The sequence below is a fragment of the Anguilla rostrata genome, chromosome 11 (genome assembly GCF_018555375.3).
Source record: "Anguilla rostrata isolate EN2019 chromosome 11, ASM1855537v3, whole genome shotgun sequence".
Taxonomy (NCBI): Eukaryota; Metazoa; Chordata; class Actinopteri; order Anguilliformes; family Anguillidae; genus Anguilla; species Anguilla rostrata.
Genome location: NC_057943.1, coordinates 8,059,358 through 8,085,767, shown reverse-complemented (window position 1 = coordinate 8,085,767; position 26,410 = coordinate 8,059,358). Strand labels below are relative to the sequence as shown.

Here is a 26,410-nt window from a genome sequence, read left to right as displayed (position 1 = left end):
GTTAATCACCAAAAAACCGTCAAAATAAATAAATGAATGAAAATAGGTGACTCAGACTTTTGATTTTTATATATTTTTTATTTATTTATTGTGTAAACGCAGAATACAATTCTTACCCACATTGGTCCCTTTTCAGACTAGCTTGACACTTAGGCACTAAAAATTGATTGACACTGACGTTAACACTGTGTGCGGGCATAAAAACAAAATGTACACCTGGATTTCTCAGCACACAAAATAACCCGAGCGAGTCTCTCAACATGATCTTCAGCTACAACCAAATACACAAACGAATACACCAAACTCAACATGATACGCCAAAATCTGCTTTTTCGTTATAGTGCTCTTATTGGCAGGGTGGGATGAACAGTAACAGTAACCCTACGTGCAAAATTCAGGTCTCCACCCGAGCACGAAAAACTTCCAGCTTCCAGTGTATTTATAACAGCAAACAGCAAATAATGAGATGTACTTAGCATTCCCTCAGGTAAATGAGTGTGGACTACGCAATATCAAAGTATAAGTCCTCCTCAACCCATTTACATTAAAGTCCAGTAAAGGTGCACAAGTTGTGAGTGAGCTTCACTGGGGGGGGGTAGAGAGTGGACAAACGTCAGTCCTATTGAAACACTGCAAATGAAACCAGTAAAATAAAAAATAAAATAAAATAAATTGAGACTGACATTTCACCTTCAAAGATCCCACACCCATTTGGAATTGCCATTGCGTCACCAGAATCCACACCCATACTGGCAGCGTTGTGCCTGAACAGTGTACACCCCTCTCATGCACTTGTCAATGAGCCAGTTTCTACTTTCTGTGCAACAAGCCATGCATTCTTACTACTACTACAGGACAGACAAAGGTGACTATAGCATCTAAACACTGGGCTAAAAACAACCATCACAGTGGCCACCAAAAGGTCCCTATTTCTGAACAAAAAAGAAGCGATTTATCATTAGCGAAATAAGTTCAGTTTGCATTTACCATTCTGACAAACCAATTTTCCCCATTTCTTTTTTTTTTTCTTGCAGCAGAACACTACTCCATGACAAAGCAATAGGTCTTTTACTTTAGAAAAAAAAATGACAGGAGAGTCAGGAGTGGTTGACACCTCACAGAGTTCTAAGATATGCGGTTTTCCCCAAAGAAAAATAAAGTAATAGAAATGTCAATGCATGCCAGCCCCTGATGAGAAGCTAGGCTAGGCGTGTAAATGGTCTTGCTGACAGGCACAAGATTACCTTCTGTAATGCCTGAGCCTTGGTCTTGATGTTCAGCGGTTAAAAAATGTGGAGACATGGATAAATCACTTTGCTCAATTTAAGTACCGAAAAAATATGGAAATATAAATATGTCGGGTAAACCTTCTCATCAAAGCTTCCAAATCTGACCACGTAGCCGTTAGTGTTTCCAGCCCATTACGTTATACAGCGATGCTAGCCTGGAATTATACTGAGCATCACTGAGAGAAGACACTGTTGGTTTTATGAAAAGCACTACTTAAATAAAAAAAAATAAAAAAGTAGTACCTCTTGCTCCAAACCACAAAAAGACGACCGAGGAGTGATGGATGTTTGCTTATTTTACCATTTACAAGCTGCACATTATTTTTTTCTTTAGATAATAAATCATTCTTTGAACTTTTAAACAATTTTTTTTTTTTTTGGTGAAGCCACAGAATACACTCTTTATTCCCTTAGATGCGTTTAAAATCCCCTGAAATCTAGAGAAAATGTGCAGTCGTGTGGCTTTGGGAAGAGCAAAGAAACGAGCAAAAACAAAAAAAGACGGAGTTCTCAGAAGCGCTGCCCGGCTCGGGCTCTTCAGAATCGGGACCCTAAGGGTTGACTGGGGGGGGGGGCGACTGTTTGGCCGGCTGAGGGGCGGGCGGTGCCGCGGAGCCGCTCTCTGCGCGGGTGCTCTTGGGGAGGGGGGCTTTCATGCGCTTGGCCTCGATCTCCCCGCCGTCGTCGAGGCCGTTGCCGTCGCTATGGCCGTCGCCGTCGGCGCCGGGCCGCTGGGAGCGGGCGCTAAGTGACTGCATGGAGCGCACCTGCGCCAGACGCCTGTCCAGCTCGCCCTCGCAGGCCCGGAGCAGCGCGGACGTCCTCTCCGCGTCCCAGCCCAGCACCGTCACCATGGCGTCCGCGCCCTCCTTCACCACCATCTGCGCACGGGGGACACGCACGCGTGAGCGCACGAGCGTGTGTGTGCGCACATGCGTGTGCACGTGGGCGTGCGCGTGTGCATGCACGTGCGCATACACACACACACACACACACACGTGTGTACGCCCATACAAAGCCACACACACATGTGCGTGCACATACACACACACACACACATACGTACACATACAAACGCACGCACGTACACACACACATTCAGTGATAATGCTTTAGGAAACGGTTTAATGGTTAGCATTTATTCACCATTACTTATTAAAATGAACTGTTAATTAATCATGGTTAATGAAGGATAATAAGGTAAGAGGACCACTTTAGTGTTTCCTTATTACAAGATCAAATCCTGGCTGTGTTCTTTAAGACTTGAACAAGAAAGACCTGCATGCGCTGAGAAAGCAGAGAGCAGCATTAGGATACCAACCAGGCCTGTAATGCTGTAACGTACATCTCAGTAGTTCAGCTTCAGAGAACAATAGAGAATAATTATGTTCTCATCCGTTAAAGTGTTTTCCGAGACCGTGTGCAGTCTTTCCCACTCAATTCTTAAACACAGCCAGACAAAATGCAGTATTTGACAAACTTACGATAAAGAAATCTATGTACCCAGGAGGGACCATTTTTAGTTATTGGTTGGTATGAACAAAATGATCGAAATATGGAAAAAGGCTGCTTGAACAGAATGGGTTGCAGTAATTATAATGAAAATGTAAAAAAAAATTGAACACTCCTTCAATAAACGCATTACGGACAAAAACTTATATTTGTCAGACTGTTACTATATAGTATGTGACTGTGAGTCTAGCTCTGTTGAATTGGGATGTTTGGTTTCTAATCTTGCAGAAATGAGAACTCTTACTCCTAAACATGCCATCTAGACCAGGAATTCCCAAGTGTATGCTGGTTTTCATTCCAACCAGTCATAATCCCAGAATTTTAACAACATGTCTTTTTCTTAATTATGTGCTTCTCATGACTAGAGGGATTATTTTATCCTCTTAAGCCACAGTATGTCAGAACTAGCTATGCGTGCCATAAAGAATAAAAGTCCCATGTTTATGTTGTGCTTATTGTATTATGTTGCAAACATTTGCACAAAAAAGGTCAAACTTATAATTAAAGACTGAGGGGAATCAGTAGGCTCCTAACTGGTGAAAGTGTGGACACCTGGCCACTAAAACTAACCATCTGGAAGATAATGAAGAATTCAAACACAAAGCAAATGATAATAATGACTCAAACCTGCATTGTGTTCATAAATCTAATGAAAAGATTATGAGACTAAACACCAACAACAACAACCTTATTAGAAGCATACTGATTTACCTCTTTCTTTCATTCGACCAAAAAACCTCTTTTTATGTAATTATCTGCAATGTAGCACAATAAGCACAATATCAACATGGGAATTTTATTTTGTAACCACTTCAGACTTAATACGATGTAAGAAGGTAAATAATCACTCTAAACATGAAAAGCACCTCATTAAGAAAAATTAGTCGCTTGTTAATTAAAATTATTGGTTTGCGATTGTGGTTGGAACAAAAATCAGCATACAAAGGAGACCGCCAGGACCTAGTTTGGAAACCACTGCCCAAGCCCAATTGATTCCCTATTAATACATGTACAGTTTGCCCAAGGTAATATTTTCACATGAGCTGCAGAAGATGTCATGGTTCACTTAACAGCCATTACACCCCTTCAGTGGAGTGAGAGAGAAGCATATTGTAATAACGTAGAGGGGAAAAAAACTATTACTATTACTCAGGAATGCATTCAGGTAATGAACCAAATTGTGAAGGGAAGAAAGTTTCTCTGCATCGCTCCAAGGCTTGCGCATTTTACAGTGAGTTTGTCTTCATTTTATGGTCACCTTACAGAAGTTGGAGACCAAGCTCATTTTAAAAAAGCCATCTGCTGATTTAGGGAAGAAATTTGATATTAGAAAATATTCTACCCCACCACACCAGTCTGCCTGGACACGTCAGATTTTTGGTCCAGATTGCTCTGATCATGAATATGGTCTGGCTTGCTTCAATGTGAAGCAAAAAAAACCAAAAAAAAAAAAAAACCATTTTGTTTTGCATATGGTCATACATCATTCTGTTAGGGAATGAAAAAGGCAAAGAAGGACAGTGCCACCTTGTGGACAGAATTTGAAAACACACTATCTCTATTCAATTCATCAGTAGGCTAAATAATGCCGTTCAAGGGTAGCCAACTAACTGACTGTGTTAGGAACAATAAGCACAATTTGATTAGCCAGATGACTGATTGATCAGTGAAATCACAGTGGGATTTTGAAGATTAAAGTGTGAACACCTGCTGGTAACAGCAAACGATGGATCCATGCTAATCCAAAGTTTGAAGAGTACTGCGTGACATGCCCACTGGTGAATTCTACTAACCTGAAGCTCTTCGTTGGAGAGGCGAGTTTCAGGGCTGGTTTTCCCCTTCAGGACCATAAGAGTCCTTGCACTGAACACAGAGGAAGACACCGCCACCGTTCCGTCTGTCTCCTCCTTATTTTCCTCTCCTGTGGAGCAGAGAGAGAGAGAGAGAGAGAGGCAGAGCCGTCTCAATAAAATGGACACTCGGATACATAGCTCAAAAGAAGGGGCCTTTACTTATTTTCAGAAAACTCAGAGGACTGGACACCGTTGACTGTGCATGTTCAAAATTGAGAGAATTGAACTTGACTCTCACAGGACAGTCGTTTTTTTCTTTACAGTGGAATAATAAGAACGAAAAAAACCAATGGCAGATGGAAACAAAAGGCTTTAACCTTTACACAGTCGTGGACATTTACATTTTCACTGTTTTTTTTTTTTTTTTACTTCAAACAATGGATCTAACGCTTAAAACAGTTATTCTTTCAAACTCGACACAGTCCAAATAGAACAAACGGAGACCATGCGCAAGAAACTTAATTTGAATTGCTTCTCTAAATATGTAAATATCCAGCTGTGTTGTCACGGCCCTCTTCCCTTCCTGTCGCCTCGCTCCTCCCAAATAGGTGCGGACCAGCTGCGAGAGGGGACCGGATAATTGGCGGCACCTGCGACGCCGTCTATTTAATTGGCTAGGTGCCCGTTCTCGTTCCCATCTCTTTCCTGCCTCATACCAGACCTTTTGGCCGCGGGTCATGGCGTGGGCTGTGTACATGCTACAACCCTCGTATCATAGCCCTCGTAAATAAACCGTTACTTTTGCCTGCGATCTAACAGCGCTGTCAGCGTCATACGTGTTGCGAGTTGCGAGAGCCGCAATCCGTAACGGTATATCGAGGAACAACACTGTCGAACGCACGCGCTCAAACTGAGATTTAGCTCTCCAGACCAGGGGGTCTGCCAAACAAACAAATAATAAATAAATAAATGTAGTTGTGTAAGATGACTGACATGGCCTCCGATCAATAGGTGATGTCACATGTGTGCTGATATGCCATTTCCTGCTCCCCTGTCTGAAGCCCCGGCTGTTGTGTAACAAACTGCCATTCATCACTGTCAGGCGTGCAGCCAGCCGTGATTCACTTTCCCCCCAAAACGAGGTGGAATGCAGCAAAATTCGATAACATCTTGTTTCTATCCTCTCCCAACAAAATCCGATTATAACTCGGTTTCCTGACAGACTCGGACATTACGCAAAATTTTACCCCTCACTCACTCACTCTCTCCCCCAGAGATCTGAGTTAATTTGTAATTATGTGAAAATTGCCCTCAAAGTAAAAACCTTGGACTTCCAGTGTGAAAAATATGGAAATACATAATGTATCTAAATTATTTTTCAGCTGAGGAAATTCCATTTATTTGGAAAGTCATATGTATTGCCATTTCATGAAATTGATGATGAATGATTTTTTTTTAAACCAACTTCTAATATGCAGACATGCTCAAACCATACAATAATATTTCCTAACAATTTTGTACTTATTGAATCAAAGACTTCAGTAAGCACAATTTGGAATATTTTAATACAGACATGTAATACAAAAATCAATAAGCACACAATTATCATCTGGATCTGGACATTAGACTCAGTAATGACATGGGGCACATTTTTTGCATGATTTAAAATTTTTGCGGTCTACTCAGCGCAACATAATCTCTGCACAACATTTTCAATAGTCTTGGCCCCTGGAGACTTTCCCAATACATAATTCACCAGCTCCATCTGGTGGCCATGCAGAGCAATAACATCTCGGAGTTAAAAAGTTGGATCGCTCTAAATCGGACATGTAGGCCGTGTATGTTTCTGGTTTTCATGCCTCTTGCGTAATTAGCCCCAACATTAACTTCTGGCCTTAATGATTTAATTCGCCCTAAGATTAACCCCATCTGACAATTTAGCTACATTTCTCGATAAGCTCATGAGTGACAGCCGAAGACTGTTCTGTGTCCTTTAACCGTGATCTAATCTGCACGTGAACCAGTGCAATTGCTTTGTCATCAGAGTCCCTGCTTTCCCCTGTTTTAGCTAGACAACAGTGACAAGACAATGACGCTTCATGGAAAAGTGGTCAACTGCCATAGTCAATCAGCGACTTGTTTAAACCAACCAATGCCTTTTCCTGTAGAGAGCAAAAACCTTTTGCTTCAGACATGTCAATTACAGACTGACTTATCTGAAGCAGTTAATGAGACGTCATTCTCCATTCAGCACTGTGCTCTCAGTCTCCGCCTATGAGGTAAAAGGTTGATGCGTGTGATTGGCTGGGCGGCGGCTGCATCTCACCCTCCCGGCCGGCTGATTGGCTGTCCTCCTTCTCCACGGCTTTCAGGTAGAGGCGGAGCAGCTCCTTGGACTGCCTCTCTTCCTCCCGACGGTCCAGCACCCTCTGCAGTGTCTCCTGGAGAGCCTGGGCCTTGCTCTCCCCGAAGCCCAGCGCCTCGGCCAGCTCGGGACGGGGCGTGTCCACCAGGGTCTACAACATACGTCCACACGCCCGTCACGTGACCTCCTCTGTGCCGCTGACCCAGGGGACCAAGGATTGGCCTTCCCCCTGAAGCTCACAAACTCCAGGTGAGGTTCTAATTTCCCCATTGAAGCCCATTTAGAACTATGAATTTATCCTGACTAAATTATACCATTTTGAACAGTATTTTTAAATTCAAAAAGTTTGTCACACTGAACTAATCGCTCTCCTGGGACTAATTTGTTTTCTGCACCCCACAGAAGAAGATATCAGAACTTTTTTTCATTCCCATTCATCCCTTCATGTTTAGCTACCCAGTGCACATGCACATCTGGTTCCAAAAAGCCCCACAGTCAAACATGGCGGCCTCCATGAACCGGCTTCATGCGCCAATGGGCAGCTTCCCACAGTTATCCACGGAACCTGTAAGCAGTAAGCTTCCCGCAGTTCTAATAACTCAGTGAGCTTAGCACGGTACACAAAGCACAGTAGACGCTGAAGGCGTGGCCCCAGAACAGAGAGGGGGGGGGGAGGGCGGGGAGCGTGGGGGGTGGTACCTGCAGCTCAGCCTCGGAGAACAGTATGATGCTGGCCAGGTCCTGCTTCAGCCTGCCGGCCAGGCTGCGCCAGTCCTCGGCGGCGCTGAACGCGCTGTCCAGCACGTCCTCGTCCAGCACGCGGGACTCCCTGGTCAGCCAGGCCGTGCCGCCATCGACTGCAGGGAGGCACACGGGCAGTGAGGGGAAAACCACGCGGTGTAATGAGGAGCCGCCGCCACCGGGCGGCTTACTTCAGCTTTACTTACTCACTCAATCTGCCTTCATCTAGCGCGCATCACAGATAGATCTGCAGATACACGCAGACCAGAACACGGGGCAAAGTACAGCATACGAACACAACGCTAGCACAGATAACTGAGTTCAAAGTGTGGCGATTGCCTCCTGCGGTGAAAGAAAGCCGCTTTCACCCGCCAAATGATGTGCTTGTCACTACTGATCAAGGAGAGTGGGAGGTGCACACCTGTCACATTGTCAGCATAAAATCAGGGAAGGGCTCATCACACACTTCCACCATGTTTGCCTCTCTTGGAAGAGGTAGTTTTTGATCATTAGAGAGTGTTTGGGACCCAGAAGACTGAGTGGCATACTAAACTAAGGGCTCTTTCCAATTGCTGATTTTACCCCCTTGTATCCTTTCCATGTGTCCTTTCCTTGCTTCCTTTGCTCCACCCATCGGAGGACACAAGCAAAGGAAGCAAGGAAAGGACGCAAGGATGGAGGGATCAAGGAAAGGTGTATAAGGGCAAATGGAACGTCCTTGTTCAGTCCAGCGTCAGTTTAAAGCCACGTAAATTACAGACGTGGCAGATGGGGAGATGTGGATCCACAGGTTGATAATTTATACGTCACACGTTCTGAAAAAATACTTCTGCAAAGGATGCACTCGTGCCTCCTTGCTCAAGCATCCTTCGGAAGCCTCCTAACTCCTAGCTCCTTCAAGGAGCATTTAACAGGCTGGAAAGAGCTCCAGGACCCAGAATAGGCCCCTGCTGTCTTCCTAACTTCTGAAAAACACAGGCAGAGTTGGTGCTTTTGTCAAATATTTACAACAGGTGTTGGGACTCATTTTTTAACTGATTCTAACCCCCCCCCCCCCCCCCTACATACTCACACACACACACACACACACGCACGCACGCACAGCCACATCGCAGCCGAGTGAGAGGATGTTTCATATTTATAAATGCCTCGGGGAGCGATACATAATTCATAACATCTCAGGATGGTGCTCCTCTTGATTAGGTTGTCACTCAAGAAAATTTCAAAGTCAAAAAGAAAATTTAATTCGCACCTCATCCCCCCTCAACCAGATGATTTCTCATCCGCACTTTGATGTGATTATTGTGTTTTTTTTTGCGCGGCCCTGTTGACGTCTCCTGAACGCAAACAGAAGCCCGCGCGACGATACAGACACTCAAATTACATTTATGGAAATTATTTCTCCACATACAACGAGAAGGGGTTTATTGTGCATCAGCAACGACTTAATGCCTTTGTCTTCCGACCAGAGTGACACTGGGAATTATGGGTCCAAAGCAATTACTGTCTATCAGTGTAAAAAAAGTAAATCTGTTTAGGGCAGTGTGCGGTGTAGTGGTCCGAGCATTGAGTTATGGACCTACAGACCGCGGTGGACTACTGTGTACTACTTAAGAGCCACCGCAGTCTTTCTCTGAATCGGGTTACTTAAGCAATAAAACATCCACCCATCGGCGCGAGCGGTATGGAATACGAAAAGGGTAACACAATCCTCCCTTTTCTTCCGGAGGATGACAGGGTAAAACTTCCATCCTGCAAAATGCAAGGGTGGAATAAGAAAGATCATCATCTCCCAAATAAACAAACTGCGTAGCACAGGTTTCAATTCGCGGAGACGAAAAACCTCGTAATGTGACCCAGATTTTGATCCAGGACATTATCCTGACAATATTCACCAGCATACACGCGCATCTCACGCTCAGTAAAAACAAGCTGTGTCACCCCTAAAGAGCTGGATCTGGGACACGGGCATGTTCAGCTAGGGAACTCCTTCTCAAAGCGGTCACATGCCCCGCGGTCCAGAACCCCATCCAGAATGTGCCAGTGCCACTCGTGACTGGCAGTCCAGTAGGGTGCTCTGCAACATCGCCCAAAAAAAGGAAGCTTTCAGGGAATCCTTATCTCACTGCTGAAGAGTAGGAATGTCCAATCTTATCAGAAACGGGCTGGTGCGGGTGCAGGTTTTTTGTTCTAGCCCAGCGCTACCTGTCTGAAGCCTGTCTGAACCTGCGGAGCAAGAAGTCTGCTCTGCTGCAGGGACTCAGCAGCTCAGCTGCTGGACTGCAGAGGGAACAGAAATCTGGGACTGGCAGTATCTCCCTAAAACGGCACGTAATTCAAGTCCTCTCCAAAACTGGCAGTGGACGGATGCCTCAGCTATGGGACAAGCACTCCAGTCTGGTTTTTATTTAGGAAAATAGGTTGTAGCGCCTGTTGCTTGCGATCCAACGTTAAAACCCAACACGCTGTAAAACAGAATTCCCAGTACTGCATCTAATCTTACATGTTAAAAGTAAATAAGAAATCTCCAGTCAATAGTCAAGCTGTAATTGTGTTGTTGAGCGGATTACTGGACTTACTTTTAGTGGTGGGGGCCCACTTCTCTTTATCGTGCAAAAGCATAAATTTGGTGTGAGTGGGTAAGCACAGGAAATAGGCGTCATCTTCCACAATGGTCCCGTCCTCCTCTAGCACCACTGTGACTGGGGTCGCGGGGTCGAAGCCCAAGGACTCAACGCCTGCAGGTGGAGTAGCAACAGTGAGTTCAGTTAAACTTCGGCAAAATCATTTAGGAGAACAATGAGGAAAATAGACACGAGTGTGTAAGACTTTCTTCCACTTTTCTTACACTTGGGGCATAATAATTACATAACTTCCTGATAGGAATGTTGGTTTACCAAGCCACATCAGTTCAGGTCAATACACGCTTCATACTGCAGGCAGTGATAAACTGGTTGCAAGATTTGTATATAGTCCAACATTAAAAAAAGCTATTCAACAAAAACATAAAGTTCAAATAATTAAATTAATTAACTTGTTCAAATACATCAGTCAGACACATTCAGAAGATACAAATGGCTTAAGTGTTCCATCAAAGCAAATGTTCAGAAACAAAAAAAAAAAAAACACCGAACAAGGCCCCCATTATTACCCCATTAACAATTACAGAGGACTGTATAAATTTTTATTTCTTCATAAATAAACTTTGTAGCCTGTACTCTTTTTAAAGTATAGGCTACAAATTATTTGTATCTCGTCATATTTCAGTTCAGACATTTGTATAGCTAAGGATTAAAGGACAACGCCTGGTTGGCAACATTCTTAGAATGAAAAGGGGCGCATAACTTCGAAAGCTCATCTGTCAAACTCGCTCCCGGCATGCCTGTGCACGTGAAAGCGACTGCGCGGAATTCCAGGTGTTGTTATCCACATTTGCGTACTGGTACACTACATATGAAACTGTACGTGACACATTATTTTGACTTCATAACTTGAGATGAATCGCGTTAAGTAATCCTAAGCATTTTAAGAGTTGCTAACAATGTAGCTACGAGACCTCAGGGTTCCTATACGCTTTTTTACCTGCTGATCCTTTATCACATGGGCGGCTAAAGCAATTCGTAGAGCCCCACACATTATCCGATCCTCAGTACATGTATATCGGAAATTCAGCGCTGGAACAAGGTGGATCGAAACTAGCCGAATGCTTCCCTTATTGTGTCCAGCCTTGTAGAATGAATGAGTTTAGCAGAATGTCGTTATTATTTAAAGTGCGATGTAGCTACATAGTACAACGAATATGTAGGCTACCACTTACCTTTCTCTTTCAGTTGATCCAAACATTGAACCACTAAACCATACGATTTTTGACGAGTGTAGTTGCAGACTTTGCAAGGTTTCAATTCTGACATTACGATGTTATCTAAATTAGACTATCAATGGCAAGTACCAAGAAAAAAGATGTTTGTTACAAAATGGAAACATTCAAAAACCATTAGCTGCAGACACTGTTTCCATCAAATACTTCAGTCGTTGCGACGCGGAGATGGTGTGGACTTCTGGGAAGTGTAGTGTAGGCTACATGAGGGAGGCTAAACTTAAAAGAAATGGAACAGGTGGTGTGCAAAATATTGGAAAAAATTCAAAACAATTGATATTTATGGGATCGCACAAGCTGTTCGTTTATCGTCGCAAACATTAATAAAAAATATAGTACTCCTACAAGAAAATTCGTTACTGCGGGCCAATAAAAACACTGCAAATGTAAAGTTTTATTGAAGCAAACCGAGCAAGACCCGTCGCTGGATTCTTGTAGATATAGGGTGGAGCCTATCGAGATTATGAAAATTGTGAACTTGCAAGAAAGCTTTTGTCTGGACTTCATTTTATTGATTGCTAATTTGTGGTTTCTTCAGATGCGTTTCGTAATCTAAAATACTATTGTCCGTTATTTTTAATAGCAATTTAAACCCTTTTCAAACTCCTAGAGAGGCTCAAACTGTATAGCCTAGTTTCACTTCTCCTGACGCGAGGCTGAACGTAGAGCGTTTGCTAGAAAGTTAGCTTTCTCGTAGTCCGTAAGAAATCTTTGGTAGAACGAGCGGTTGCTCTTCTTTTCATTAATGTGCCTTGCACAGCCCAGAGTAGTCGATCTAGGGGATGGGAAGGTCTGTACAGGCTGGAAAAAATGGCATCTTCTGAGCAACCTGAACAACAGACACAGGTTACATTTCAACGCTTTAATTCCGCTTTCTCTCACTATTAAGTCGTACATATTGTTTCGGCCCATCCTTTGCAAAGGGTATCTCACCACGGGGAAACAAGGGCAGTACTGGCGTTTTGTTGGTGTGCAAAAGTTCAGACGGTTTCTTCTCCAGTTTTGTCCCTTGACAGGTGCAGGCCAAATACCTTTGCAAAACATTTCTACCGGTGTGTTAATAGCTGTGTCTCGGTTCTTTTTAAACGCGAGGAGGAAGCTAGTTGTATAGATAATGCAACATGCGCGCTTTAGCCGACATTTCTTGTTCTGGGGTGCAAATACATCGAAACATGTGACATAATATGAAGCTAGCAAGCTGACCTGCTGTAAGTGCCGCAGTCGATATTGTGAACAAAACAACGGGGAAGCCTTTCTTTTTGGTGCAAAATTTCCCCGCATTTCGACAGAATAATTTTATTAATAGACGTTTTGTTGGAAACCTTGTCAACGATTATTGGCAAACTCAATTAGCTGTGCAAGCGGTTTCATTGTTTGTGCAGACTCACGAGTTTCCTCCCAACTTTACGGCGGCTATATAGCTAGCTAACAAGCTAATCCAGAAGGGTCAAGTTGACCAAGTTGAAATACTAATTGTCCTCTTGAACGATTTTTTCGTAGATTACGTCAGTAATTTCAACGAAAACGTCATCATTTTGCGGGTTGATTGAACAACGTGAATTAATTCTCATTCTTTTGCGATTCGGAATACTCCAGGACTGGCATGCCAGTTTAGACTACGCGTTTCAAGTTTTTTTGGCCCCCGCTTGATGTGGTCCATATCCTGCAGACAGTACACTTAATAACTTTAAAGTAGGCCTGTATGAAAGCACACATCCGTCCACATATTTGCCGGCTGAAAATGGCAATACAACTGTAAAACTACGAATGAAGCTGTTTCTGCCTATGGTATCCTACCGTATATGGCATTGATTTTTGTTTATGCTTTTTTTTTAGCGTTTGTGATTATACAAGAAAGATATATATTCGTATTTGACTTTTTTTGGCCTAAAACATAGTTCTAGATATTTTCTGCCCATTTAAGCTATAACTTCCTGCACTGTTTACTGAAGTGTTGAAGCTCAGATGTATTTGTTGTCAGATGTTTTTAACAGGGGGAGCATTATGAATTACAGGGCATTTGAATGTGTAATCAAGCTTATAGAATAGTATATTTCTTGGGGTCAGTGCAAGATAATGGAGAGAGAACTGGGCTTTCAACTCAAAGGTGGGTTCGATTCCAAGCTGGATTACTGGCATTATACTGTACCCTTGGGCTAGGTAGGGTACTTAACCTGAATATCTTGAAGAAAAAATCCAACTGTATAAATGGAGTGTAGATAAAAAAGTAATTTTTGTAAGTCACTCTGGATGGTAGCATCTGTTAAATGCACAAATGTAAATATAGCTGCTTTAAAAAACTTCTATGTGACACTAATACCATATTTACATTATGAAATACAATACTGTAATTGTATAGAGCTTCATTTTTAATGTTCGTCCATGTTCTGTAAGCCCTGTTTTCACGCAGCTGTGTTGCAAAAATTCACTCGTTAAATTTAAAACTACCGTTGGGGTATTGTGCACGTGCAATTTGTGAACATGTTTGTGTAATCGGGCTGTATAAACTTCATAGTCCTCCTTATGTAGTACTTTAAATTCGAAGTGCTGTAAAAGAACAGTGCATGAAAAAACCCTGTTATTTTAACAGTTATTATTAAAACGTTATTTTCATAAGCATGTTTTTAAAGGCTCAAGCTATCACTGACGTACAGTCAGGTTGTTGGCTGTGTCTGTCTATGGGTGGTGTTCTTCCAATTCATTTGGTTGTATCAAGAGATCCCATCCCTCGGAATGTCATTTTTGTTCCTAGACTGAAGTTAGTCATGTCCTCTGAATGACTGATGTCTATTGCGTAACACTAACTCTTAGGGAAATATTTACATAAAGTTGATCTTTGACTGGCGAGTGTAAGTCTGTTGGGTCGGCAGGTTAATGCTTAGCGTATTGGTCTTTTCCTGATTGTGATGTCAGCATGGTGGTATGTCCTGTTTTGCGAGGAAGACCTGATGTAGAATTGGAGCATGCTGTACGGATTCGGCTATGCTATGCAAAGCGTTGTGTCGGTCCTCCTTATACAGTGTGTATAGAATAAACATCACGACCTAAATCTGAAAAGTGTAAAGACTGCACCAGTTATTCGTCAGCAAAAGCAAGGCATTAGAAACCGTAAGGTATGAAGAAATAGCGAAAGTAATGGCCTGAACATTGAAAATGCTAGCCTACCCTTCAGAGGAGAGGCCTGTCACTCACTGATCTTGAGTAGCTAGGGGACCCGAATTCAGTAGTATCCTGTGTACAGGATCTGGGGCGACTCACCCTATAAATAAATGTTATCAGTCATCATATTACACTAAATAAATAAAATAGGCCTACTAGACATAATTTTGAGGCAGCCGAGATCTCATTCTGGAAAATAAGTGCGTTTCTCACAACTAGTGTATTTTCGTAAAAATGTGAGCCAGGCTGGAGTCGCACAAATGCATGGATGGCTCCATTAGTTTTCTATTTTATGCGTTCGCTTTGAGTTTGTTGCAGTGAGGGTCTAATGGCGTATATGCGCAGTTGTCTTTGATGTATTAAGCACTTTACATTGCAATGGCAGTAATATTTTTTTTTAGATTTTGCTCAAAATGAACTGTCTGTGATCCTTCTTTTTAAATGTTCTTTTCCCTATTACCTGTCCCAGACTGCCAGTTTTTTATTTGTGTTGAAGAGATAAATGCATCATGGGGGATTGTGTTTTAGTTAGAGAAACATCAAGTTGCCATGATTATATCTTTTAGCTTGAATAATTGTCATATTTGCAAATAATTTGCAGGCCTGCATGCTGCTGAATTTGTACTGCAATAAGGATGAAGTCAAATATATTACAAAACTGATTATTGGTCCGAGAAACCCAGTGTAAAATACTGTATTTCATAGATTGCATATAACTGCTCATATTCTGGATAAATTTGGTCCACAGCAGATTTCCTTCCTGTGCTAAATGTAAAACAGGAGGTTGACACTGACAGTACATCTGCTGCTTCTGGAAATGGCCAATGACTGACTACTTTTGGAAAGTAATTTTAAGAGATATTCTTGCTTAACCTTCTGAGTAAAGAAATATCCCCGGACTGTACTAATCTCAAACTCGTACAAAAATAGGGTTTTCTTGGGAAGTGTATGTAGTTTAATTGCACTGAGGGCAAACCCCCGTACTTTTGAGCAATGGTATAGCCTAGGCTATAGTTTTAAAGGTGCCCATGGAGCGGTTGTGTGCCAGATTAAAGAGACAGTGATTACAAGTCTACTGAGGTCTGGGGTCCATCGCTGAAATACTTTCCTAATGAATTAGTCCCTCTACTACAAAGGGGATGGAATATGGAGTGCTGCTTCCCATAGATGTCTGTAAATGGTTGCTGGTCTGTATTTATTATGAGATATTCATATTAAGTCTGGTTGCTGTCTGCGTACAAGCAGATGTAATGAAGGTCACGTGTGTGTCTCTACCGCGCTGAGCGATGTGCCTGAGGCCCAAGAAATGATGACTATTATTGCTACTTCATATTAAAATATTACTGTTTTTTTCTGCTACTGTGAATTTGAATCGGATGTACATTGAGCTGTGCTTCGTGAAACCCCATACTGATAAAACTGAATAAAATTTTTATTATAAAATTGATTACGGGTAGATTTCTCCGTTAAGCCCACCAGGAACCAGCCGGATGAGGGCAGCTGTAATTGGCTGATGAGTGATGTCATAACCCGGAGTCTAGCGGGTGATTTCTAGGCTGTAGGGCTCAGACTGCAGCCGTCACAACGCACATCCTCCAGAGACCCTTTCTTCTGCCATATGATGGAGGATGAAATTCTGTTTGTTGTGCTGATTATTACTCTGATATGAATGAAGCCCTTGGTTTTTTTTTTTGTTTTAAAGAAAAAGATTGCTGCTATTGATGTTGATTAGGCCTGTATGTAGATGTAGATCCACATGCACAGTGCAGCACATCACAATAGCTGTTGGTGAGCATGTTATCATTGATGATGTATTAGCCCATAGCTGCCTAGCCAGAATGTGGCTAATGTTTATTAAAGGAGCACACATGCCCAATTAGAATGGCTGTGTGCTGCCAGCCCTGGCCGCTGCTGCTCTGCTGTAGTTTTGGGTCCTGCTCATCAGTTCTCTGCTCTCTTGTAGCACCACTAACTCATTGAGGGAAACGATATGCTGTCCATTAGGTGGTAAATATCGACAGCAGACGTTTTCATTAGTGTCTTGGCAGTCGTTACGAACTGTCTGTCGAGAGTAATCGTTTTGGGGTGCATCTTCATATCGCCTGTGCTTCATCTGTGATACTTTTTTATTCATTAAAAAAAAAAAGTTTTAATGAAAAAATTTAAACTCCCCAGTTGTGCCTCGTGGATGACTGCTGTACCCACCCTGTACCTCCGCAAAACACTGGTCTGTTATAGGTAGGAAAGGGTTTGCGCGTGACTCTTGGCCTTGTAGCCGCGATGCAGGAAGCAAACTACACTTTGTTGTACGTCGCTCTGGATAAGAGCGTCTGCCAAATGCCTGTAATGTAATGTAACTTTGGCTGACTTGTACTTCTCCTCGCTCTGGCACGATAAAGCCAGCCGTGTCCTGCCGCTGTGGACCGAGGGCTCCTAGTCTCCATCGAACGCAGGAATTACTCAGGCTTGTGCCCGCTACGTCTGCGTCAAACAGACGTCAAACTCTAGTCCCGGAGGGTTGCTCTGTCCGCCCATTTTTGTTGCCTTTCAGCACTTGCGTGCTCGATCGGGGCCGTCGGTCGGCTGGAGAATCCCCCACGTCGCCTGCCTGTGGTCAAAATTGGCTGTGTGTCGGTCGAAGGAACCCACAAAGAAAGCAGACACCGCTGCGCTCCAGGGTGGTAGTTTGAGATTCCTGGATTAAGCTGTGAGCTTCCAGCTGACCTTGCAGACTGGGCCGGCTGGCAGCCCCCCCGCCGTCCAGGTGATTTTGAGAAGGCTCAGCCCTGTTATTAATGAGAACCCTTACCTCACGCCCGTGGGATTTCGTCTTCGCCCGTTGCCGTGTTGACGCGAGTTGTTGTCGTCGTCGATGAATAAATAAGTAAACAAACAAAATAACAGTGACTGAATCCACAGGCGTGTCTGGCGTGCTGGCGGGCAGACGCTGATGTTGTCATGACGGTGTAGAGTTAGCAGGCCTTCTCCCTCCCCAGTGGCCTGGACAATGGGCTAGCGTACTGCGGTACGCTAGGTCGCCCAGCACACAGTGGACTGGGGTCAGCTTTGAACAGAAACACCTGAGGCCTACCTGTGCTGTCACTCACCTGAGCGCAGAGGTCATAGATACGATCACTTAATACAGTAAACCGCAAGGTCACTGATACTGTCAGTCATAGCCAATTTATTAAAAGTTAAATGTTTAATTTAGCTAAGGCTAGCCCATATTTAATGTAAAACCTGACATTTCATTTATGTAAGCCTCTTTGTCAGAGGTGACGCGAGATAAATATTCCACTGCTTTTGTAAGCTTTGATAAATGCTGATGTATATTGCATCTATTAAATATAAATCTGTTATATTTTAAGTTTCATATCAGTGAAAATAGAAAAAGTAATAAAACACAATGTTTTATTTCCCTTTATATCCCCTGAGCAATATTTGCCATCTTCACATTACCTGATTTGGAATAACCCACTGCTTCTGTAATTCAGCGTTTATTCTATAAGGCATAAAAGGTCTCTGTAACTGAATCAGAGTACTTTTGTACCAGATAAAAAAATAAATAAAAAAAAGAATTCCAAAGTCAGTTGATAAGTATCAAGTGATAGTGGTTTAAAAAAAAAATCAGTTGAACAGGCAGACAGTGTTTTTTTTTCCATCAGGGAAAGCCCAAAAGCTTTTACCTCTTGTGGAACAAACCTGAACGGTTTAAGTGGAACATTCTGGAAGTGATATTTTCCCGTAAAGATATCAGACTGAACCACTCCATTTTGATCGCTGCAGGAAGCCCAATTAGGCAAACTCATTTTATTCTGGAAATGTAAATACCCGAGAGATAGCAATTTACCTGCCCACATGGTTAATTTTAGCTATTGGCATATTTGTCTTCAACAAACACTCGATGCATGCATCTGAAATTGATTCCGAACCTCCAGCCCTATGCCACACAGCGTCTAATCAGTCATCAACCTGGTGGGAGGCGGAAAACAAACATCTTATCCAAACACAGTGTCTTTGAGATTTAGCAAAGTAAATCACCCCGTTTCATACGCAGCAACGAAAACAAAAATTAATGTACAGATTTAACAACTGTATTTCCTGATTGTGGATAAAGATGCAGGTAAAAACCTGTGTACTATATCAGTGGTGTGTGCTGTGCAATATTCCCACTTAAATAACACTTGTGGACATAATGCGTTATTACTAGGTAAAATTATGGGGGCCACAACTCTTGAGGTTGCAGGATCTCTTTCCAGGTAGGGCCCCAGCATTCTACATTTACGCAGGGTACGTTGCTCCTGTAAATATTTAACTGTATGAATGGATTGTATGTAATAGAATGTGAGCTGTGCATATTGATTTAGATAAGGCTGTGTGCTAAATGCCTGAATGTGTGGTGTGTACAAGGCTTTGTGGTGGTTGGTGGAGGCTGTGTCTCCAATCTATGGAACTTTGACTTCCAACTGCAAGGCGTAAAGAATTTGAACGATTTCTAACTTCTTTTCATTAGAGCAGGGTTTGGCACCTAAGCCAATATTGTAACAATTCAGTATGAACAAAAAGTATTAGGCTATGTTGTGATGGGAGCTTCCCTTGCAGTGCTGCTGGGTGGCTCGTCTTGTTAAGTCACTGTTCCAGTGCATTAATGGACCCACGGTCTGGTGTCTGTTAAGGCACTATTCCAGTGTGTGGATGGGCCTCACGGTCTGGTGTCTGTTAAGGCACTGTTCCAGTGTGTGGATGGACCCACGCTCTGGTGTCTGTTAAGGCACTGTTCCAGTGCATTAATGGGCCCACGGTCTGGTGTCTGTTAAGGCACTGTTCCAGTGCATGGATGGGCCTGTCAGTCTGCTGTCTGTTAAGGCACTGTTCCAGTGCGTGGATGGGCCCCATGGTCTGGTGTCTGTTAAGGCACTGTTCCAGTGCATGGATGGGCCCCACGGTCTGGTGTCTGTTAAGGCACTGTTCCAGTGCGTGGATGCCCCATGGTCTGTGTCTTAAGCATGTTCCAGTGCTGATGGCCCCACGGTCTGGTGTCTGTTAAGGCACTATTTCAGTGCATGGAAGGGGCCCACGATCTTTGGGGTCCATTTTGCATTGCGTGCAAGCCATTGCAGGTTATGAAATAGTATGAATTCTCATCTGCGTCACTTTCCTATGATAGCAAAATGACTCGCACGTCACTTTTCTGACAACAGCAGCCTCTGCAGGGTATAAATTGTGCAGTTGTCACCCTGGGAAGGAGAGCTAATACCAGCTAGTTTGACAAGATCTCATTGCGCACCAGCGGCACCTGCTGGTCAGTCTTGTCCTACACATGAAATATCTTCCTGTGACTGAAGTCTGTGTGAGCCTGTCTTGCTTGCTTTAGTGGAGCAAACATGCTCGTCTGTACCTGACTGTATGTTTCAGTCTCTCTTTGCTTTGCCAGGAATGTCGTGGCACAGGTGGCCGATTTCCCCAAATATGGAAGACAACAACAGCTAGTGAAGTCACGCCAAAATTGCATGCTTAGTTTAATTTTGGGGCAATGCTTGTGTTCAAGCAAATTTGGAAGGAAATTAATGGAAAAAAATAAAAATAGTCTTGGAGGCGGTCTCCATCAGCAGGACAGAGTGTGGCTGCTGGAAATGTTCGCAGTCGATTTGCTGTCTTCTGCTGCCGTCGCCTAATTTGCATGTGTGCATACGAAAACGAGTGTGAACAGCAGGACAACAAAACCGGATACGAAGAAACCTCTGTGCAAACGTATCAGTGGCTGTTTGAAACCTGTGACCCCCCCCCCCAATGATTGATACAGTTATTAATTATTCAGTTATTGTTCCGTAACGCCGCCTGCAATCTCTCGGTAAACTGCAGTACGGCTCCTCTCCCCTCGCTTCCATCTCGGGTTTCGGGCTTCTCTGCACCGCCGTTGATGATTTGCCCCCCTCACCCCAGCGTTTGCAACCCGAGTGGTAGCACGGGGCAGGAGAACACTTGAGAAGGCCTCCGGCTGCCGTGGCCTTTCTGTCTGCGGTCGTGTTTCCCTCTTCTGCGCTGCAGCCGGGACACGATAATCAGGTTCATGACTGAAATCCGACAAGTTGGTGAAATCAAAGACACCACCTTCGGCCCCCACGTGCAGGCAAAAACATCCAGCTGCGGTTAGGCAGGAGAGGGTTGGAGCGGCTGGTGCTATAGGCCTAGTACAGGGGAGAGTTACTGTGGTATGGAGAAGTGTTTGAGCAGCACAGAACCTGCTGGTGCTATAGTACAGGGGAGAGTTACTATGGTATGGAGAAGTGTTTTAGAGGCCCAGAACCTGGTTGTACTATAGTACAGGGGAGGGTTACTGTGATATGGAGAAGTGTTTGAGCAGCACAGAACCTGACCGTACTGTAGTACAAGTGAGGATTACTGTGATATGGAGAAGTGTTTGAGAGGCCCAGAACCTGGTTGTACTATAGGTCAGAGGAGAGTTACTGCGATATGGAGAAGTGTTTGAGAGGCCCAGAACCTGGTTGTACTATAGGTCAGAGGAGAGTTACTGTGATATGGAGAAGTGTTTGAGCAGCCCAGGAGCTGGTGCTATAGTACAGGGGAGAGTTACTGTGATATGGAGAAGTGTTTGAGCAGCCCAGGAGCTGGTGCTATAGTACAGGGGAGAGTTACTGTGGTATGGAAGTGTTTGAGCAGCACCAGAGCTGGTGCTATAGTACAGGGAGAGTTACTGTGATTGGAGAAGTGTTTGAGCAGCCCAGAGCTGGTGCTATAGTACAGGGAGAGTTACTGTGATATGGAGAAGTGTTTGAGCAGCACAGAACCTGCTGGTGCTATAGTACAGGGGAGAGTTACTGTGGTATGGAGAAGTGTTTGAGCAGCCCAGGAGCTGGTGCTATAGTACAGGGGAGAGTTACTGTGATATGGAGAAGTGTTTGAGCAGCCCAGGAGCTGGTGCTATAGTACAGGGGAGAGTTACTGTGATATGGAGAAGTGTTTGAGCAGCACAGAACCTGCTGGTGCTATAGTACAGGGGAGAGTTACTGTGGTATGGAGAAGCGCTTGAGCAGCCCAGGAGCTGGTGCTATAGTACAGGGGAGAGCTGGTGCTATAGTACAGGGGAGAGTTACTGTGATATGGAGGCACCCTTGTGGCAGCCATTTTTCTGTTTATCTTCCATTTTGAGTTTGTCTCCCTGCAGCAGAATCCCCATAATGCCTGTTCCCATAATGGATCCTGTGAACAATGCTATAGCACGGGACGAGGGCAGTGTGGTAGTAAACATTATGGCTGGGATTGTGTAGGTCTGGGTTTCTCTGCTCAGCCACTCAAACCTAATCCTAAAGCGTTCAAAGAATCTCGGGCTGCTGCAGTGACCTCATAGGGTATGGCCCGTAGGAGGTCGTTGGGCATTTATGTGAAGGGTGCTTATGGATTGTTATGAGGTTGCCAGGGCGATCGCTCAATTCGACAGGGGCAGTGGCTCTTCCTCTGTTCACACAATGGAGTCAGATGGGATTAAAAAAAAAACAACTTCTGTATGTAATTCTGGGTTCACCTGCGATTCGCGCCCCCCAGACAGTATCTAGTGTCAGTGGCAGTGCGCCGTGGGGACTGTTACTAGGATACAGGCCCGGGACCAGGCCCTTGGGGCAGACGCAGCCTGTTGTGCGCAGAACAATATTGCACAGATTACATCTGTGTGTCTGTGCTGCTAACAACGTTAAGATGTCATTCACAAAATTTGGGCCGCAGTGCCGGTCCTCCCCCACTGACTGCCGGGCCCTGGATGGCCCTGTGATGTGACTCAAGTTCTCATTCTGCTTTCATCTGTCTTGGTCTCTTTTAAATTTATATTTAGTGATTATGCTGTTTATTAGTAGCATGTGAACCTAAAAAATGAGCATACATATTTCACACACCGTAAAGGCACTGAGCTCGTTATGCTGCCTAGTGTATTATAAATGTTGTGTGTAGATAGTTTTATCATAGAAGATGTACACAGTTATTGTATTTATTTGAAATATTTGCACATAATTTTAGCCAAATGTACAGGTAAAAAAAAAAAAAAAAATCTGCGAACAGTTGTCTTGTTGGATGATAAATATGGAGTTTAGAGCGTTCTGAGGTTGCATTGGCTGCGTGCGTCCAGTAGATGGAGCTCTAATTTAAATCTCTCATTTTTTCAGACCGGCTCTCCCATCAGAGAAGATGCTTCCCCTAGAGAACCGCTGGTAAGGCCACACCGCGCACGGGCTACACAATGACCCGGGTAACGCCATGCAGTATTAATGACCCGCGCAGTATTATATACCCTCTGGTCTGCAAAACACACCTAAAACGCACTCAGTCGCCCATCATAAGATCACTCCCTATCCGATCCCTATTCATCGCCGTGGAGCGGCTCTGCTTCGTACCCGCTCCCTGGCTGGGCCCTGGCCAGTCACAGTGTACATGCACTCTGACCTCCCACAAACCCTCCTGCAGCTGCTTCTTAAGGGGGATATTTGTTTGAATTCCCTGTACTGACATTTATACAATGTCTCTGTTGTAATGTAATTTGTAACATGTTATATGTCTTTGTGTTATCTTTGTATTTGTTTGTCTGTCTATCTATCTATCTATCTATCTATCTGTTTGCCTATCCGTCTGTCTATCTATCTGTGTATCTGTGTGTTTTACAGTGAAAAGCGTGTAATTAATTATTACTCATAGATGGGTTTTGGGCCTTCACCTGTTTTAAGACAAAAGTAGAATGCAAGTGGCCGTATGTTACAGTATAATATTATAATAAGACTCCAGCCAGACAAAGTCCTGAGTAGTCAAAGATGCATTTGGGTCACTGTGACACTTCCTGCTCTGGCGCATTGGATATGGGTGTTGTAACTCCACACAAAGCCAGTTTAGAGGTACCCCGAAAATGCTTTGGCGGTCCGGGAGCATCACCGCGCTTCCCTGCCCGGCCCGTTCGCTCCCTTTTCAATTTCGCGAGCACGCGTCCCTGCTCCTGCTCGCTCCTGCTCTCTCCTGCTCTCTCCTGCTCTCTCCTGCTTGCTCCTGCTCTCTCCTGCTCTCTCCTGCTCTCTCCTGCTTGCTCCTGCTCTCTCCTGCTCTCTCCTGCTCGCTCCTGCTCTCTCCTGCTCGCTCCTGCTCTCTCCTGCTCTCTCCTGCTCGCTCCTGCTCGCTCCTGCTCTCTCCTGCTCTCTCCTGATCGCCCCTGCTCGCCTGATTTAAATCTGCGGATTATTGGCTCTCTCCGCGGGTCTGTCGCTGTGTGCGCCCTGTCCGGGCGTGCTCTTAGCTACCCGCTGAAAAGCAGAAAAACCCCGATTATCGGGGTCCTGATTCCAAACGGGATGACAAGTTTTCCTCCCCCCACCCAAGCCCCCCCGGCCCCCCCCCCCCCCCCCCCGCACCCCCCAGTCTTTGATGAGCTGCTCTTACCCAGTTAAGTGGATTATTACAGCACAGCATAATTCCTGTCACAAGGCATTATTTGGACGAGGTGAATAATTGAAATTTGTGTCTGAAAGGATTTCAGCGGGCCGGGAGGAAGGGGGCTGGTGGCGGGGGTTCGAGGGAGGCGGGGACACCAGTCACGTTAACGGGTTCTGACTCACCTTGGCGGGAGTGGCGGGGGCCTTTTGCGGCGGGGCGGTCGGGCCGGGGGTGGGGGTGAGGGTGGGGGTGGTGGGGGGGGGCGGGGGTGCCCCGGGACACCCTGGCTCGGGCGGGTTTGGGGCGTGCGGTTTGTCAGAAGGCCTCCGTGGCGGTGCTGGAACGCCGCGTCTCAGCGAGAGAGAGAGAGCGCTCACTGATTCACGCTCTGACACTCGCCTCCGGGGCTGTCCTTCCTCTGCCTCTCCGTCTCGTCTCTCCTCTCTCTCGCCCTTCTTCCTTCTCTCGCTCCGTTTCTGGACTCTGAGTATGCGTGCGTGTGTGCTTGCATGTGCGTGCAGACGTGAGTGTGTGTGTGTGCGTGCGTGCAGTCGTGCATGCATGTGTGCGAGTGCGCTTGCATGCGTGCCTGTTTGCACGTGTGTGAGTGTGTGAGTGTGTGCGTGTGCGCGTGAGTGTGTGAGCGGGTGTGTGCGTGTGTGAGCGTGTGTGTGTGTGTGTTTGGGAGGGGTCTCTATTGAGGCCTGAGCAGTTCTGTCTGGGTTTTGCTCAGCTGACAGACTGGGGCAGGTATGAAAGCGCGATTCGGCAGTGTGGCCGGGGTGGGGGGGCGGGGGGGGCGGGTGTGTGGGGGCCAGGCCTTTGCGTCCTGCAGCGGGGGTGGGGTAGAGGGGCGGGTCTGCTGCACAGCTGCCCCTGCGGGACGACCCCCCCCCCCCCCCCCCAGCTGGCCTGGCCTGCTGTGTCTCTACAGCGCGCTTCAAATATCACTGGCCTCCCGTTGAAAGAGTTCGGAGGTGTGGGGAGGGGGGGGCGGAGGGGGCGGAGGGGGGCGGTATAAAAGAAAAAAAAAGTTGTCAAAAGAACATCCCGGTCTCACAGCAACTTCAAAAGCCCTTCTTCCCCAGGATATTAAGCGACTGTGATGAAAAATTTAGCGCGCGTTAAAGAAGCGCTTTGAAGTGATCTGTTTTGGCTCCATCGTCTCCGAGTTTCCGGAGCCCCTCTGCTAGCAGCCACACTGTGTGGAGAGGGAGAATACACACACTCACACACACACACTCATATACACACACGCGCAAACACGCAAACATACGCACATACACACATACATACACACACACACACACACACACTCACACACACACACATACACATACACACTCATACACACACACACACACACAACACACCCCCTCACACACACACACACTCACACACACACACACACACACACACACACACACACACACACACTCCACACACACACACACCACACACACACACACACACACATACACCATACACACACCACACACACACCACACCACACGCACACACACACACACATCACACACACACAACCACACAACACACACACACACACAACACACACCATACACACACACACCACACCACACACAACATACACACACACCACCACACACACCACTACACACACACACATACACCATCACACACACATCACACACACATACACACATACACAAAACCAACACACTACAACACAACACACAACACACACACACACACACACTGGGTGCTGGATACTGGCTGGTGAGATGCCAGTGTTAACCTTACAGCCTGTGGCATCGGCCGAGAGATCTTACAACTATAACAATAAAACAGTTCTGCCCTCTCTCTCTGTCTCTCTCGCTCTCTTGCTCTCTCTCTTCCTCCTTTTTCTCTTTCTTCTCTGCCTCTATCTGCTTATTCTCCCACCCCCCCTGGGAACACATCTGTTGCTCATATGTTGGTATAGAAAACAGTATCTCTTCTGTGGAGACGATATCAAACAACAGCGATGGCGGGAAGAGCGGGGCCCCGATTGTGTTCCGCAGCGCTCTGTTCTGTGTTCCTCAGCGCTCTGTTCTGTGTTCCTCAGCGCTCTGCTCTGTGTTTCTCAGCGCTCTGTTCTGTGTTCCGCAGCGCTCTGTTCTGTGTTCCGCAGCGCTCTGTTCTGTGTTCCTCAGCGCTCTGTTCTGTGTTCCTCAGCGCTCTGTTCTGTGTTCCTCAGCGCTCTGTTCTGTGTTCCTCAGCGCTCTGTTCT

General features: G+C 45.2%; 2 protein-coding genes across 4 annotated transcripts in view; one reads left to right on the top strand and one right to left on the bottom strand.

Moving 5' to 3' along the window:
- Positions 1-57: 57 nt before the first annotated feature.
- dffa (DNA fragmentation factor, alpha polypeptide) lies at positions 58-11,928 on the bottom strand. Its single transcript, XM_064300848.1, has 6 exons — positions 11,518-11,928; positions 10,280-10,438; positions 7,659-7,816; positions 6,921-7,110; positions 4,595-4,722; positions 58-2,170 (listed from the first exon to the last, which is right to left on the bottom strand). The coding sequence occupies exons 1-6, from the start codon at positions 11,609-11,611 to the stop codon at positions 1,841-1,843; spliced, it is 1,059 nt and encodes a 352-aa protein (XP_064156918.1). The 5' UTR covers positions 11,612-11,928; the 3' UTR covers positions 58-1,840.
- A 322-nt stretch (positions 11,929-12,250) lies between these two features.
- Positions 12,251-26,410, top strand: part of pex14 (peroxisomal biogenesis factor 14) — an 83,426-nt gene continuing 69,266 nt past the window's right edge. For 2 of the 3 annotated variants that reach the window (XM_064300846.1, XM_064300845.1), the window contains exons 1-2: positions 12,251-12,423; positions 22,911-22,955. In XM_064300846.1, the coding sequence (XP_064156916.1) occupies positions 12,388-12,423; positions 22,911-22,955 (81 nt within the window). In that variant the 5' untranslated portion in view covers positions 12,251-12,387. Of the gene's footprint in view, positions 12,424-12,463; positions 12,594-22,910; positions 22,956-26,410 lie in introns of those variants that run through there. The other variant, XM_064300847.1, reaches the window with a different exon arrangement.

What these genes read in the sequence shown, in the direction of transcription:
- dffa (XM_064300848.1), bottom strand. Translation starts at nt 11,611, where the DNA reads ATGTCAGAATTGAAACCTTGCAAAGTCTGCAACTACACTCGTCAAAAA. An exon ending in GGATCAACTGAAAGAGAAAG is followed by an intron (nt 10,439 to 11,517) that starts GTAAGTGGTAGC and finishes CTCCACCTGCAG; the next exon opens with GCGTTGAGTCCTTGGGCTTC. An exon ending in TCTCCAACGAAGAGCTTCAG is followed by an intron (nt 2,171 to 4,594) that starts GTTAGTAGAATT and finishes CCCCGTGCGCAG; the next exon opens with ATGGTGGTGAAGGAGGGCGC.